Source organism: Hemicordylus capensis, chromosome 2 (genome assembly GCF_027244095.1).
Source record: "Hemicordylus capensis ecotype Gifberg chromosome 2, rHemCap1.1.pri, whole genome shotgun sequence".
Lineage (NCBI taxonomy): Eukaryota > Metazoa > Chordata > Lepidosauria > Squamata > Cordylidae > Hemicordylus > Hemicordylus capensis.
In genome coordinates, this window is record NC_069658.1 from 68,289,821 (window position 1) to 68,304,684 (window position 14,864).

Below are 14,864 nucleotides of genomic sequence, written 5' to 3' on the forward strand. Positions count from 1 at the left end.
CCATGCCGGGGGCAGGGTTAATTTCAACAATCTACCCTTCCCCAGAAGCCTTTATGTCACCTAAAAATATGTTCCTGTGAGTTGTGCAGCTTTCGGATTTATTTTTGGGTGGCATAGAAGACTTCCAGTGAAAGGGGAGATAGTTGAAATTTGCCCCCACCCCAAGCACTGGTGCTGGGTGAGTCTGGAACCCAGAAGTAGCAACAGTGCTTCTCACATAGCAGTTGAACTTCTTTAGTCACGATTTCAGCTTCTGGCAAATACACGTGTAAAATTTTGCATTGTTTCTATTTAAAAGTCACTGGAATAAGTTTTGCCACTCAGTTTTTAACACGAACATTTTAGAATTTCAGTTCAGTTTCTTGCTTGGGATGTTTCCTGTTCAATATAGACATGCATGTAGTTTCTTAAAATTCAACTTGTCTTTTTTCTTTTTTTAAAAAATTAAGGTGTTGGATTCAAAGTTGGAGGAGAGAAGGGTAGCAAATACTTTGTGCTCCAAGTGCATTATGGGGATATTAGTGCATTTAAAGGTATGTGTGTTCTTCAGATATTATTTTAACATGATTTTATAAATAATATAGAATATATACAAGAATGAAACGAACCATTAGTTACTGAAATAAGGTACAAAGTAATGGCAGTTGAAGGGTTCAGGTGATCCTGTCCTGACTTTGCAAAATCTAAATTCATTTAGATACATTCTAATCAAGCCATAAAAAGTTGGCTGTCCATGTGTATGCCTCTGTGTTACTCATTATTTAATATATTTTTATCTTGTGAGATTGTTTTTGTTTGGTGAATTCTAACTGTTCTTATTCTGTTTTACCTTTACTCTGTACACCGCCTAGAGATGCACATATCAGGCGGTATAAAAATATGATAGATAGATAGATAGATATAGATAGATAGATAGATAGATAGATATAGATAGATAGATAGATAGATAGATAGATTTGCCCAGACAATTGTTGCTTGTGCTTCTGGATGTTGTGCTTGGTAACTACCTGTTTTGTGAGAGGAAGATTTTTCTGTTAGAACTGAAAAGATTGTGCAAATTGGAACAGAATATCATACTGTCTGGCACACATACAGAACCAGTCAGCAGCCTAATACAGCATTTCCTCAGCTGAGGAACAAATTCTATGAGCTTCACTTGCTTTTGCAAGAGAATGTAAAAATTGCACATTAGATTTCAGTGGCTAAGTCAACTGAGTTGTGAGAATTAAAAGGTATGTGGGTGTAACAAGTTGCATTTGGAAGCAGTTCATGCTTTTTAGATTGTGTACCCGTTTATACTTTATGGTAAGTTTTCCCCAGTGTATGTGAGTATGCTGTCATTTTTTCAAATTTCTCATTACTTACTTCTGGGTATAAAAGATATTTTATGAACTTAATGGCATTAATTACACTGTTGTCACAGAAGTGAGACATAAAATTTGTAATGCATAAGACATTGTTCTGTGTGCAGCCTTAATGAGCCTTAATAAGATAACTTTCAACTGGCTGAATTCTTACTTTGCATGTACTTAAAAAAAAAAATTAGAGCTACAAAAAGAATACACTGCTTTCTGTTATAAGACTAAGTAAGGTTTGACCTCATTTAAAAGGTGGCTTTATTTTAAATGGTTAGCTACTAGATACCCATTTCGTTGACATTCCATAGCTGCAAAATACACAAGAGAAATTAAGAAAGTAATTGTTTGATATTACAGCTTCATAGTTCATGGCAGTCAAATTCCTTTGTCTCAATCTTCTCTAACATGCTGCTTAAAACTTGACTAATTAATAGACATTTTCCACATGTTTTTCACTTATTTTGCACAAATTAGTAGAAGTTTGTTTCTATTGCTTTTTTCCAGTTGTAATCCTGGTACTATAAGCCTGATTTTATTTCAATTTCATAAACCTTTAATATATCTTTTTAGTGGCAGTTACCATTTATTTTTGTCACTGATCAAAGAAATAGGAGCCGATATGCATATCACAATGGATTTTGTTATATTCACTCTGCAATCCAGAAGTGCTATTAAGCCACACTAGTAAGCACAGCTTCTTGTTTGATCTCTGTTGGAAACTCTGCATAGAGAATCAGCTTTGAAAGAAACCTGCTTCTGAGAGGGGATAAATGCATTTTCTTCTCTTTGCCACAGGGCAAATGGAAGCTAATAATTTATTTGTCCAGAAGCAATGTGTACTTGCTCTCTAGCTGAAATGCAAAATCAAAGGAATTATCCTAGACTGAGTAGCAAATGGGGAAGATGATTTTAAGATGGTATGTGAGGATTGCATTGTGTTTCTGCAATCGGCTTAGCTGATGCAGCACTTGCCCGCAAAGCAAATGTTATGATCCTATTTCTTCTGATTCCTCAAACCTGCTGAGTGGAGAGCTCATTAAACATGACCATTTTGGGAAGTGGAATGTATGAGAGAAAGAAATAAGTTTTGTCCATATGAAGGAGTTTTTGTTTAAACACCATAAGAGTATTTAACGCAAGAGCTATTTTATACGAGAGAGAGAGAGAGACTTGGTAATTGATTTATTCTGCACCTCTAAAGCCTAGCCCAGACTTTAGGAATCTGCACAAACTAGTTTGTACACTTCCGGGGGGGGGTATCCTTTAAGGAGCAGGGTGGGTGACTTTATCTGCCCCACTGGCATCCCCCCACCAGCGCCATCTCAAAAAGCGTTGGCGCGGGGGTGCAGCGTACCTCCCTGGTCAGTGTTGTATGCATGTTGGCCACTTACAGTATGACGTTGACCAGGGCTACAGGGTGGTACGCTGCACCCCCATGCCAACGTTTTTGGGGATAGCATTTGTGGGGTAGGTCAGGGCACCCTCCTTGCCCTTTAAAGGATACTCCCCCACCTCCTAACTGGCTCGAACACTGGCATTCTGAACTGGTTTGGCACTCCAGAAAAGTATACACTTCCCTACCAGACTTCACTTTTGCTTTAGCATAGCAAGCAAATTTCCTGAAGTACACAGTGATGTGGGTTTAGAAGTAGCACAAACATTTTCCTTTGGTTTTTATTCATAATGCCTTGCTTATTCATTGAAGAGTGCTCTTATTCACTCCAGATGCAAAGGCAGCTGTACCTGATTGCTTGACCTAACTTTTTAAGTGTTGCAGTTTAGCGATCTGATTGTAGATAAAGTGAAATCTGCTTGACAACACTTTGAAGGAAATGGGTATGCCTTACACAATGTTAAACTAGCAGCTTGTTGAACAAGGTTTATCAAAGTAAATAAATGCAGAAAATAGCTTCTACTTGTCTGTTTTGAGCAATTTGGTTTGTTCAAATACACACACACACACAATATATATATATATGTGTATGTGTGTATATATGTGTGTGTGTGTGTGTATGTATGTATATATATATATATATATATATAACACAGAGCTATTAAGAACTTCTGCAAGAAAGAGTTTTTGTATATATACTAGATACACACATCAATATAATTTCACGTTACACATAAAACCTATACAGCACATTTTGAAATTTTTATAAAAATTTCATTTTTTCCTGCTTTGTACTTACCTTGCTGAAGTTTACTGTTGCAGATTTCCTGATGTTTTGAGTTTTGTAACACAAATAACAGTGGTCTGAAATTCATGATTATGAACCAAGACACTGGTGACCTTGGGAAGGCCACATGCAGAAATGTTTGCCATTCTGAAGCCCCACTTCCTACTTTTGAGATTTGCAACTCCCAGGTGGCTACCAAGTCTTGCCTGCTTGGAACTGGGAGATTACCTGTTCATGTTCAACTAGAGACTGATTTGCCTTGGGCAAATTATGATCAGCCAGTGTGAGACCTCTGTTTGCAAAATGAAAGTAAAACTTCATAGGATTATTTGAGGATGTAAAAGAGAAGATTTAAAGTAGTCTACACTTGTAAAACTATTGCTGTCCCCCTACCCCCATTTACTGATGACTCCCCTTCTTCTCATAGTCCCTTCTTATTTGCCTCCCTGGATTTTGTTCCTTACAACAACTATTATTCACCACTGGTGCTGCTATTTTTTATCCTCCTCCTCATCATCATCATTTCTTGTTTACACCGTCAGACAGGTGTTATTGACTGGTTTGTTTGATCCAGACATCGAGTCCTTCCCAAGGACCTGGGATGGCTGAATTTTATTATCAATATGGTTGTTATTGTTACAGATATCGTCGGAGAATATAGGCTGTTCCCAGTAAAGTTGCTTTTTGTAATTGGCTGATGGTGATTTCTGTGGCCCCTATGGTGTTGAGGTGCTCTTCAAGTTGTTTTGGAATTGCACTTAGGGCACCAATTACCACTGGGATTATTTTGGTCTTCTTCTGCCACAGCCTTTCAATTTCAATTTGTAGTTCTTTGTATTGAACTACAATACAAAGTAGTATTGTACTACTTTGTACAATACTTTGTATTGCTATCACCTGGTATTTTGTTTGTTTGTTTGTTTGTTTGTTTGTTAGATCTTCACAGCCCTCTGTCACTGCTAAGGAGTCACCAGGGCTGCTGCACAACATCAAAGGCAGCCCTGATGGTGTAGCAATTAGGCTGCTGCATAATGCCTTTAAAGGCATTCTGAGCTGCCCAGAAGCACTTTTCAGTTGAAAAGAGTGCTGTGCTGCTGCCCAGAAGCACTTTAAAGGCATTCAGCTGCGGTCACATTGCTGCACCGTCAGGGATGCCTTTGATGTTGCAGAACAGCCCCATCAGGTCTTTACTGTTGAGGGAGAACTGTGCAGAATGTCACCCCTTATTATTATTATTACAAATATTTATTTACTGCTTCTTTAAAACACACACACACACACACACACACCCCTCCTCAAAGTGGTCTACATGGGGTCGGTGGGGGGATGTTGTTCCCTGTTCCCAATGGGCTCACAATTTAAAAATAAACACAAGGTACCATCTTAAGCGGCGCAGCGGGGAAATGCTTGACTAACAAGCAGAGGTTTGCTGGTTCGAATCCCCACTCTATGTCAGGCAGTAGTGATAGAGGAAGATGCTGAAAGGCATCATCTCATACTGCGCAGAGGTGGTATTGGTAAACCCCTCCTGTATTTTATCAAATAAAACCACAGGGCTCTGTGGGCACTAGGAGTCGAAATCGACTTGATGGCACACTTTACTTATACACTAGCAACAACCACTAGAGGGATGCTGTGCTGGATGCTGTGCTGGGCTGGATAAGGACAGTTGTTCTCCCCCAGCTAAATATAGGAAGATCACCACTTTAAAACATCACAGTGTTTTTCTGGATATCAACCTCTGTTTTTAAATTACTTATATTAGAACATTCTGCCTCTTGCTAACCTACAATCTCTCCCACACGATCCCGAAACTGGCTAATCTAACTGCCTTTACCACCATGACATTCCATTCTCCAAGCATCTCACCACATACGACCCCCCCCCGCCTTTACACACACTTATCTCAAAGTTCCATCCTTGAAACAACTCCCTGCTCCCAACTAGAAAGGACTCAGGCAGAGTTTGTTACACTAGCAAATAATGTACAAGTGTCGCCACCCTGGGGATGTCTGCTTGACATCTGAAATTGCATGTAAGGGAGATTTATGATTTCCCCCTTTTGATATTTGCTGAAATAACTATCAGACTTATGGGAGGAGGCATTGTTACAGTACGCCATGGACACTGATGCACTTGTGACTCATTATTTGTCATTTTTGCTTGGAAAAAGAGCTGTGTTTCTTCCAAGGATCGTGACTTCTTGAACACTTGCACTTGTCACTGAAAACAGACTTGGAGAGAATCCTTTCTGCTTGTTCATTTTGTGTTAAAAATTAAGATATGTGTTACTAAAAGCTACAAAAATGATAATTTTAGAGAAAATGGCAAGCCACTTCTGGTTCTTGAAGTGGATTGTGTAACTGTTTGGCCTGTTGAGCAGTAAAATATTGAACTGATAAGCAATAGTGATATATACATATACGAAAAGTGTACATACTAAAACAGGAGGAAAAAAGTTCACAATTTGCCTTGCAATATTAGTTTCTTTCCAGTGGTTGTATTTGACTACCAAAAGCAATTAAGTTAAAAGGTTTGCATGTTTGTTACATTAAACATCTAACGTATCACTCTTTTATGGTGTAAAAAAAAAAATAATCATTTGCACTGAGAAGGAATACTTCTGTTTTGAATGCTTTAGTTTTGCTATCCTGTTCAAAATTTGGCATTACTCTTATTTCTTTTTTCATTGAAAAAACTACAGTTAGGTTTTTTTGGGTTTTTTTAAAGATAATTACTATCAAGGTTCTGTGATACAGTGTATTACGTTCATATTATTACCACTGTAGAGGAGATTTTGCTGCAAATGCATTTTCTTCATCACTGGCACAGCAGAGTGACTATAATATGCATAGAAAAGCTTGTTTAAGCTCGACACAGATTGTCTAATAAGTCATTGTTATGCAGCAACCACTTAATTATCAGTCTTGAGTATTAACAGAGAGAATGCTAAAGCTTTTATTTAAACTCACTTTTAATATTTTGTACAGATAAACACAAAGACTGTTCTGGTGTCACTTTACATCTGACTAATCAAAAGTAAGTACAGTATTTCAAACACATTACTGTAGATTTAAATCATTCCCCCATTCTCCAGATCTTCCCCTGCAGAGATTAATCTGAGTCACAGACTTTATGGCAGAGGAACAAAGCCCTTCAGCAGGATCTGATATATTCTTAAGCAGAAGCTTAGAATGCTTAGTAAACTTTAAACAAACAAAAAGACAAAAAAACAAAAAAACTGGTCAATAACTCCTTCAGGCTGACCAGACTATATTGATGACTACATTTGGAGAAAAAGAGAGTTGTAGTGAATGAGAGAAATAACTAATAGTTCTTCCATCTGGAAAAACAAATTCTTATGGTAATTCCACATTTAACATGTAGCTAAGGTGAATATTCCCAACAGATTTTATCTATTGCTACTTTACTCTCAATTTTTCATTTTAAAAGATTGTTCTATCCATCTCTGATTTGTTCTGCCAAGCTCATTTTGGTGATTCTGCTATTTTATCTTTTAGGGTCCCCTTTCTTTAATATTGAGACTTGTCTTGCATTCGCCCCCACTTTTGGCAACATCTCCCCAAACAACAAAACAGTACGCTCAACTTCACATGGAAAATCTGCACTTTCATCACATCTGCTTTGCTCTTCTAATTTATCTCAACTGATTAATTCATCTGCTGATAGGATCACTCCTGAGACATGCAGTGCATTCAACCAGGATCAGGGGCTGAAATAACATGATGGTAGAAGCCTGCCCCCACCCCACCCCCCAACTGAGCCCTCTTGTGTGAGCACCTGTTTGGCATTATCCCCCCCCCCAAGAACCAGATCTCCACACAAATGAGTGTAAATGGAGAGAGTTACGTTCATACTGGGTTATCTGTGTGGTGAAGGGGAAGGACTTGTGGTACCAAATTGGCAGCATTTTCCCCAGCATGCCTCCACCTTTGTATCGCACATCAGCCTCTTTTCCTAAGATACAGAGTGCTAGCATAACTCCTTTCCTTTCAGGTTCCTCTTCTTCATTCATTCATTCATTGGATTTCTATACCGTCCTTCCAAAAAATGGCTCAGGGTGGTTTACACAGAGAAATTAAATTAAATTAAATTAAATTAAATTAAATTAAATTAAATTAAATTAAAGATGGCTCCCTGTCCCCAAAGGGCTCACAATCTAAAAAAATTCCTTCTCCTCCTCTTTTCCCTAATTCCTTTTTCAGTCTTCTAAAATCATATGTTTATATTCATGACTTTTGGGAAACTTCTAAAATACCCATTGCCAAATATTTCTCTTTCTGTTCTTATCTTCCCATTTCTTCTCTCAATGGATCATATTCAGTAATCACCAACTTCTTGATTGTTTTCCACTCCCAACTTTCAGTTAATCTATTATTGACAAGGTTTGTGTTACAGCTTCTCCTGACCTTTCTCCTGTCAAACAAATATGTTTGTTGGCATTTCTCACGGTCAGTGGAGGGGTAGGGGAAGAGATCTTACCCTAGAAGACATCATAAAAGCACCTGTGACTTCCACGACCATCCATAGCAAAGAATATCAACCTGTATCCCCATGATCTCTTTATCCATACCTTTAATTTCCATTCTAGCTGACTCTGGTGTGATCTAGAGTCACACTAGGCCCCTATATAATAGTCGCAGGCTGAATTATTAAGGGCTGCTTAACCCCTTACCTGCCTTCCCCCGTTGAATTTAGTAGCAGTAAGGAGGAATCGAGGCAAAGAGAACTCTTTCTCTTCTTTTCACCTAAATACTTCTAATTCTAATGAGAAATGTTCCTTATTTCTTCTCAGGAACGGATTCAGAAAAGCAGAATTGGCCCCACTCTTTGCTTTGCCCATCATATTGGCATCCACGATGAATATTTATTATTTATTTATTATTTATTTATTTGATTTATATACCGCCCTTCCAAAAATGGCTCAGGGCGGTTTACAATTAAAACAAATTTGTAAAACAATGAAAAGCTAAAACAAATTAAAAACAATAACACAGCAATTAACAATTTAAAAACATTTTAAAACAAGAATTAAACATTGTCCCCAAACCCCAGCTCAAGAAGACACGCAGACTTAATATGGATGAAAAGGGCCACAACTTTATTAACTATTACACAGGCATGGCAGACTGGAACACCAGGTGATTAATCACCCTTAGAGAACAGTGCGGGCCAATAGAAGCAGGTCAGAACTCGAAGTCTTACCCATCACCCTACTGGGTGACACACCCTGGCTCAGGAATGGGCAGGTACGCCCCACTCAATTCCTTCAAAGCCACCCCCCCCTTCTATAAGAGAGGATCTGGATACTTCTAGGCATTCGTCCACCCCGGACTGCGCAGCCCAAAGGTTGGAGAAGTCCTGAAGCAGGTTTCATGGCAATCATTTTCCCCGTGCCGCACAGGCCACAAAGGAGCGATTAGCCAATCACCCTTTTTCATATCCAAGGGTGCTCACCGATATTCTAACCCTCAAATTACCACCCCGCCTGCACTGTTTCTGCCATTGTGGCAGAAACCTAATTCTAACTACGCACCCAGAACACAGAACGGAGTAGGCGGAAAAACCCCCAACAGTGGCCAATGCATTGGGAGCAAAAAATTCCTACTTGGCCCCATCAGGCGACCAGTCGCTAGACCTGCTCTGTACCGGGGAGGGAGGGAGGGAGGAGAGAGCTCCTTCTCCTGTGACTGCCTGGCCCCAACTGAAAAGAGAATTGGGCGGGGATCGGCCGATCCTGGCCGAAAACCCGCCCCTTGACCAAAAGGGCCAAACGAAACCCTTCTTGGGCTTCGTGCAGAGCAGGCTGGGACAAACTCCCTCCCCTCTGCAAAAGGCCAAGGGGGGGAGTTAAGTAATTAAAACCCCTAAATGAAGTTAAAATTTAAAATTTAAAAATTTAAAAACCCTGAAAAGCCAGGCCAAACAAATACGTTATAAGGGTAAGCATGTTGGAGAGAGAAAAATAATAGGAGATAGTAAGGGAGGTAATAGAGATAGTAAGTGAGCAGAGACATAAATAATGGGAAATGACTGGAAATCTCTGTTCCCTCCATGAACATTTCTGGAAATGTTCTAGTGTACAGCAAATGGCAAGCGTATGGTGGATGGATTTTTTTTTGCCTTTAAAAACCAGAGAATGCATTTATGGCCAGTAGTTGAGTTAATACACATTAAGAAGTGGGGAAAGCAGGTGCAAATTAATCATGCTTCCACTGCAAGGTGCAAAGTGGGGACTTACTCATCCTCACCTGGGGTTTCTGATTCTCATGAAAGGCAAGATTTGAACATCTTCTTGTGCATGTTGCAGCAGGGAAGCGGAAAACTGCACCACAAACCATTCACATTGCTGCTTTCCTGACATCTTGATAAGATGTGAAGTGGTTCTACAGGATGTTCAAGTTTGTGAGAGTTTATAATCTGACATTTGCACAGGGAAAGAGGGGGAGAAGCATTTATATTCTCTTATTGTCTATCTTTATTGGCCATAAACTCATCCCCTGCTTTTTAAAATGTATTGCCCCATCCACATCTTGAGGCAAAAAAATTCATCCATCATATACTTGCCATTTGCAGTACACTAGAAAATGTCCAGAAATTTTCATTGAGGGAATTGAGATTTCCAGTCATTTCCCAATATTTATCTCTTTTTGTAGTATGCCCACATGAATGGAAAATTCTATAATGAAGGATGCATTTTTATGATTAATTAACCTGCATGGTGCAGATATGTACTAAACAAAGCGATATTCAACATGTACCAAACAAACCCCATATGAACATGAAACAGCACTGTTTGTTTATTTTAGTTCCAAATTTAATATTGACAACCATTTTGGTTTTTTTGAAAGAACCATAGAGCTAGTGATTCAGTATATTTTATGGAACTTCTAGATTTTTTTTACCCCACTTTCTTTAAGAAAAGTAAGCTTATGAGATCATGTGTGTTCACGTGCATGCGTGTGTGTCTCCCTATCAACTTTACAATGCCTGGACCAATATGAATCAAAATTGGGTACTGTTGTAGGGACACATAGGGACACTTCAGTGGCATAGTTGTGATGATGTCATCAACTCCAGTTCAAGATGGTGGATGCGTGGAAGTTTGAGGCACAAATGGACAAACTTGTGGACCATCTAACCAATCTGAACCAAATTTGGTACAGTTTTAGTGAGTGACAGACAGGGGCACCTCAACGGCATAATTTGTGATGATATCATCCACCCCTTTCAGGATGGCAGACACATGAATATTTGAAATGTAACTTGACTAACTTATGGACCTAACTGATTTGAACCAAATTTGCCTAACTAATTTGAACCAAATGTACTACTGCTGTAGGGACATATAGGGACAGCTCATTGACATAGTTTGTAATGATGTTATTATTTAAGATGGTGAATACATGAACATTTGAGGCACAAGTGGGCTAACTTGTGGACCGCCTAACCAATTTGGACCAAATTTGGTGCAATTGTAGTGAGTGACACACAAAGGGACACCTCAGCGGCATAGTTTGTGATGAGATCATCCACACAGTTCAAGTCGGCAGACTTATGGACGTTTGAGGTGCAAGTGGGTTAACTTGTGAACTGCCTAACCGATTTGGACTAAATTTAGTCCAGTTATAGGGATAGTGAAAAGAAAGTAGGAAGATTAGTTCTTACCAGAACTACTTGTTTCTGTTTGGTTTTGTTATAGGCAGCCTATGATTGCTGGCATGTATCTTATGATGTCAGTCTCTACTGTTATACCACCAGGGGGGAAAGGTAAGTGGAAATTCTTCTTTAAAAAAAATAAACCCAAATCATAAATGAGTCTGTTTCCCCCTTACACTGTAGAATATAATTTCACAGATATTTTAAAACTGTAGAGACAGTGATGTAATGCTGGAATCAACTATACTTTCCATATAAATTGCAATAAAGATTATGGCTATAAGCATCTTTCATTATTATATTGGCACAACAGTGCAATCTAAGAAGAGTTATACAGTCGTCCCTCATTAACTGCGAGGGCTCCATTCAGTGAAAATCTCACAGCTGGCAAATTTGGTGAGGCATTATAGTCAACGGGAAAGTGGGAGTTAGGGGAATCGTGACCACGAAATCACACACACACAAAAGGGGAAATGGTTAAAAAAAAACCCAAAACACTAAAATCACCAAAACTAAACAGGAATGAACAGATTGAGCCCCTTGGAAATCCCTGAAACCTTCCCATTACACACACAACCTATCCTCTGCTGTCTTCCTCCTCTTCACCCACTTCCTCCTCATCACTGGAAGATTTGATCAGAGCCTCGAGGTCTTGCTCTGTGAGCTCCTCAGAGTGTAACTCCAGGAGCTCAGCAACTTCCTCTGGCTCAATGTCCTAAAACCGCTCGCTGCCAAGTTGCCTGGCGCAAGCCACAATCCTCCCGACCTCTTCCTCTACAGCTGGCACAGGAGTGTTGTCCCTCACAGCCTCCTTCCACATATTCCTCCAGCAGGCATTCAGGTTGCTGCTCCTGATCTCACCCATTGCCACCTTAATGATAGTCAAGGCACGGGTGATGTTGGAGCCCTTCCAGGCTTCCTTAAGAATCAGGTTGGGGTCTGCATCCATCAGGTTGGTTATGTGCTCAAAGTTCCACCAGGCATAATAGCTCTTGAAAGCCTGGATTATGCCTTGGTGCATCGGCTGGATTAGGGATGTGGGGTTCGGGGACATGAACACCACTTCCACGTGGAATGGGCAAGCAGCCGGTCCGGAGGATGCCCTGGGGCATTGTCCAAGAGCAGCAGCGCCTTGAAGGCCAGGTTCTTGTCTCTCAGGTAGTGCTCCACCGCATGCACAAAGCAGTTGTTGAATCGCTACATGAAAATAGAGTGCGCTACCCAGGTTTTCTGGTTCGCAGCCCAGAACACAGGGAGGTGGTTCATGTTCTTGCTCTTAAGTGCCCTTGGATTTGTGGACTGGTACACCAGCAAGGGCTTGACTGTGAGGCCATCTTAGGCATTGGCTCAGAAGAGAAGGCTCAGCCTGGCCTTTACGGCCTTGAATCCTGGAGCTCTTTTCTCCTTCTTGGCGGGGAAGGTGTGGTTAGGCATCCTCTTCCAGAAAAGTCCAGTCCGGCACATAGCCCTTCTCCTCTATCAGCCTCAGCTCATCAGGGAAAGCAGCTGCAGCCTCATGGTCCACAGAGGAAATCTCCCCAACAAGCATCACGTTCTGCAGGCTGAAGCGCTTCTTGAAGTTTTCAAACCAGCCCTTGATGGCTTGAAACTTCTCAGGGTCTCCCTCTCCAGAACTCTCCACCAGGTACTGGTAGATCCACCATGCCTTGGTCATGATCATGCAGGTACTGAGAGGGACATTCTGTGCCAGGTCCTCCATCCATATGTTCAGGATGTCAGAGGGCTATAGGCCACCTCCAGCCTTAAAGGCAGGATGCCTCTGAGTACCAGTTGCGGGGAGTAAAAGCAGGAGAGAGGGCATGCCCTCAACTCCTGCCTGTAGGCTTCCAGTGGCATCTGGTGGGCCACTTTGTGAAACAGGATGCTGGACTGGATGGGCCTTGGGCTTGATCCAGAAGGGCTGTTCTTATGACCTTCTCCATTTTCTCAACATTGGGATCCCGTGGCATGTAGGAGACTTTCAGGGAGGACCGAGTCCCACTGGCAGTACTGCCTTAGATGGCATCTTCATTTTCTTTGTGCGGCAGATGGACAATTCATTAACCCCAAACAATCTCCCAACAATAGTGTTGCTCTGGCCCTCTCTCAGGCAGTCTAGGACTTTGATCTTGTCCTCCAGGGACATCACATTCCTTGCCTGCTTGGCCACAGCTTCCTCCTTTCTCTTGCCTGCACAGTTTGGACCCATTTTTCAATACTGCACCTCTCTCTCTCTCTCTCTCTCTCTCTCTCTCTCACCTCTCTTTGCTTGACTGCAATGCCTCCAAAAAGCTGTGAAGACACAGCAGCCATCAGCCCCCCAACAGTTCAAAAGCAGCGGTTAGGACATAGAAGCCATGCATACCTCCAACCCATGCAGGAAACAGTTCAAAAGCAGCAGTTGGGACACAGAAGCCATGCCAGCCCCCAAACCCATGCACCCCGCCAACCCATGCAGAAAGAGTTCTAAAGACACAGAAGCAGTTAGGACACAGTTAGGCAAGCAGTTAGGACACAGAAGCTCCCCTACCCCCAGCATCTACAGCCCCCAATTTCCACAGCTCTCACCTCTGCCTCTCCCACTCCAAAGCCTCCAAAAGACCTCAAAAACACCTCCAAATAACTCTGCAGCACTTCTCTACACGTCTCCAGCACTCTCTCCTTCTCTCTACAAACTGTCCACAAATTTCCCTGCCCCTTGCGCAGACAAAAACCCATGGAATTCGCAGATACCCAAGTCGTGGTTGGCGAGGGAGGTCTCATTTTCCCAGTCACGTATACCCAAAACCATGATTGGGGAAACCGCAGTAGATGAGGGACAACTGTATAATTTTTAGATTCTCATACATTCAGAATTAATTTTCGTTATTTTTATTAAAGAAAGAATGAATTCATTTTAATAGTACGTCTACTTTTCAAGGTCTTTAAAAATGAGACCTGGTCAGCATTTCAACCTAGTATAGGCAACTTCCAACATCCTCTTTTTAGCTACTCTTAATTAGTATCCAAGTTGTGTCTATGGAAAAAGTAACACTGTGCATGTGAAGGCATACTTGAAAAGAGTTGCCCCTTCATTTAAACCAGTGGAGCAGCTCTTGAGAGCAGTGTTTGAATGAAAGTCCATATAAAGTGATGTGTGCTTTTGTCCAGTGTGCTTATAAATGAATGAGCAGAGTCAATAAAGATTAATCTTTACACTATGTCCTGCTGATGCAATTCCAATTAGTTATTTCATCCTCAGTATGTACGTTTTTGTTTCCCTGATGTTCTTATCTATGTTTTATAACAGTGGTTGATGCTGATATTGCTTGCCATTACAAACTGTACCCAATGCACCTGTTTGCCTACAGAGTACACACCCATCACTTAGGTAAGTCTTATTGATCCTTGTTTTTCATAATAGATTTCACTTTAATGCAAGTCAGCCTATAATGTTTGAGTTAAATATGGAACATTGAAGCTAGTTGACTTATGTAAAAGTTGATATGGGCTGTCTCTTTCCTTTGTAAGACAAGAGAGACTGTTATAATTGTTAATTCCAGCACCAAAAAACAACACATCAAACATTTTTTGAGAGGAAGAACTCCGAGATTAATAAGGTCCCAGTTCTCAAAAACATTTAAGCCCTAGATGCATGGGCTTAAAT

The 14,864-nt window shown here is 40.8% G+C and overlaps 1 protein-coding gene across 7 annotated transcripts in view; it reads left to right on the top strand.

Moving 5' to 3' along the window:
* The window catches only part of PAM (peptidylglycine alpha-amidating monooxygenase), a 247,407-nt gene that overhangs the window by 148,835 nt on the left and 83,708 nt on the right, over positions 1 to 14,864 (top strand). For all 7 annotated transcript variants that reach the window (XM_053291370.1, XM_053291368.1, XM_053291367.1 and 4 more), the window contains exons 7-10: positions 450 to 533; positions 6,529 to 6,577; positions 11,262 to 11,329; positions 14,508 to 14,588. In XM_053291370.1, coding sequence (XP_053147345.1) covers positions 450 to 533; positions 6,529 to 6,577; positions 11,262 to 11,329; positions 14,508 to 14,588 — 282 coding nt within the window. The remainder of the gene's footprint in view (positions 1 to 449; positions 534 to 6,528; positions 6,578 to 11,261; positions 11,330 to 14,507; positions 14,589 to 14,864) is intronic.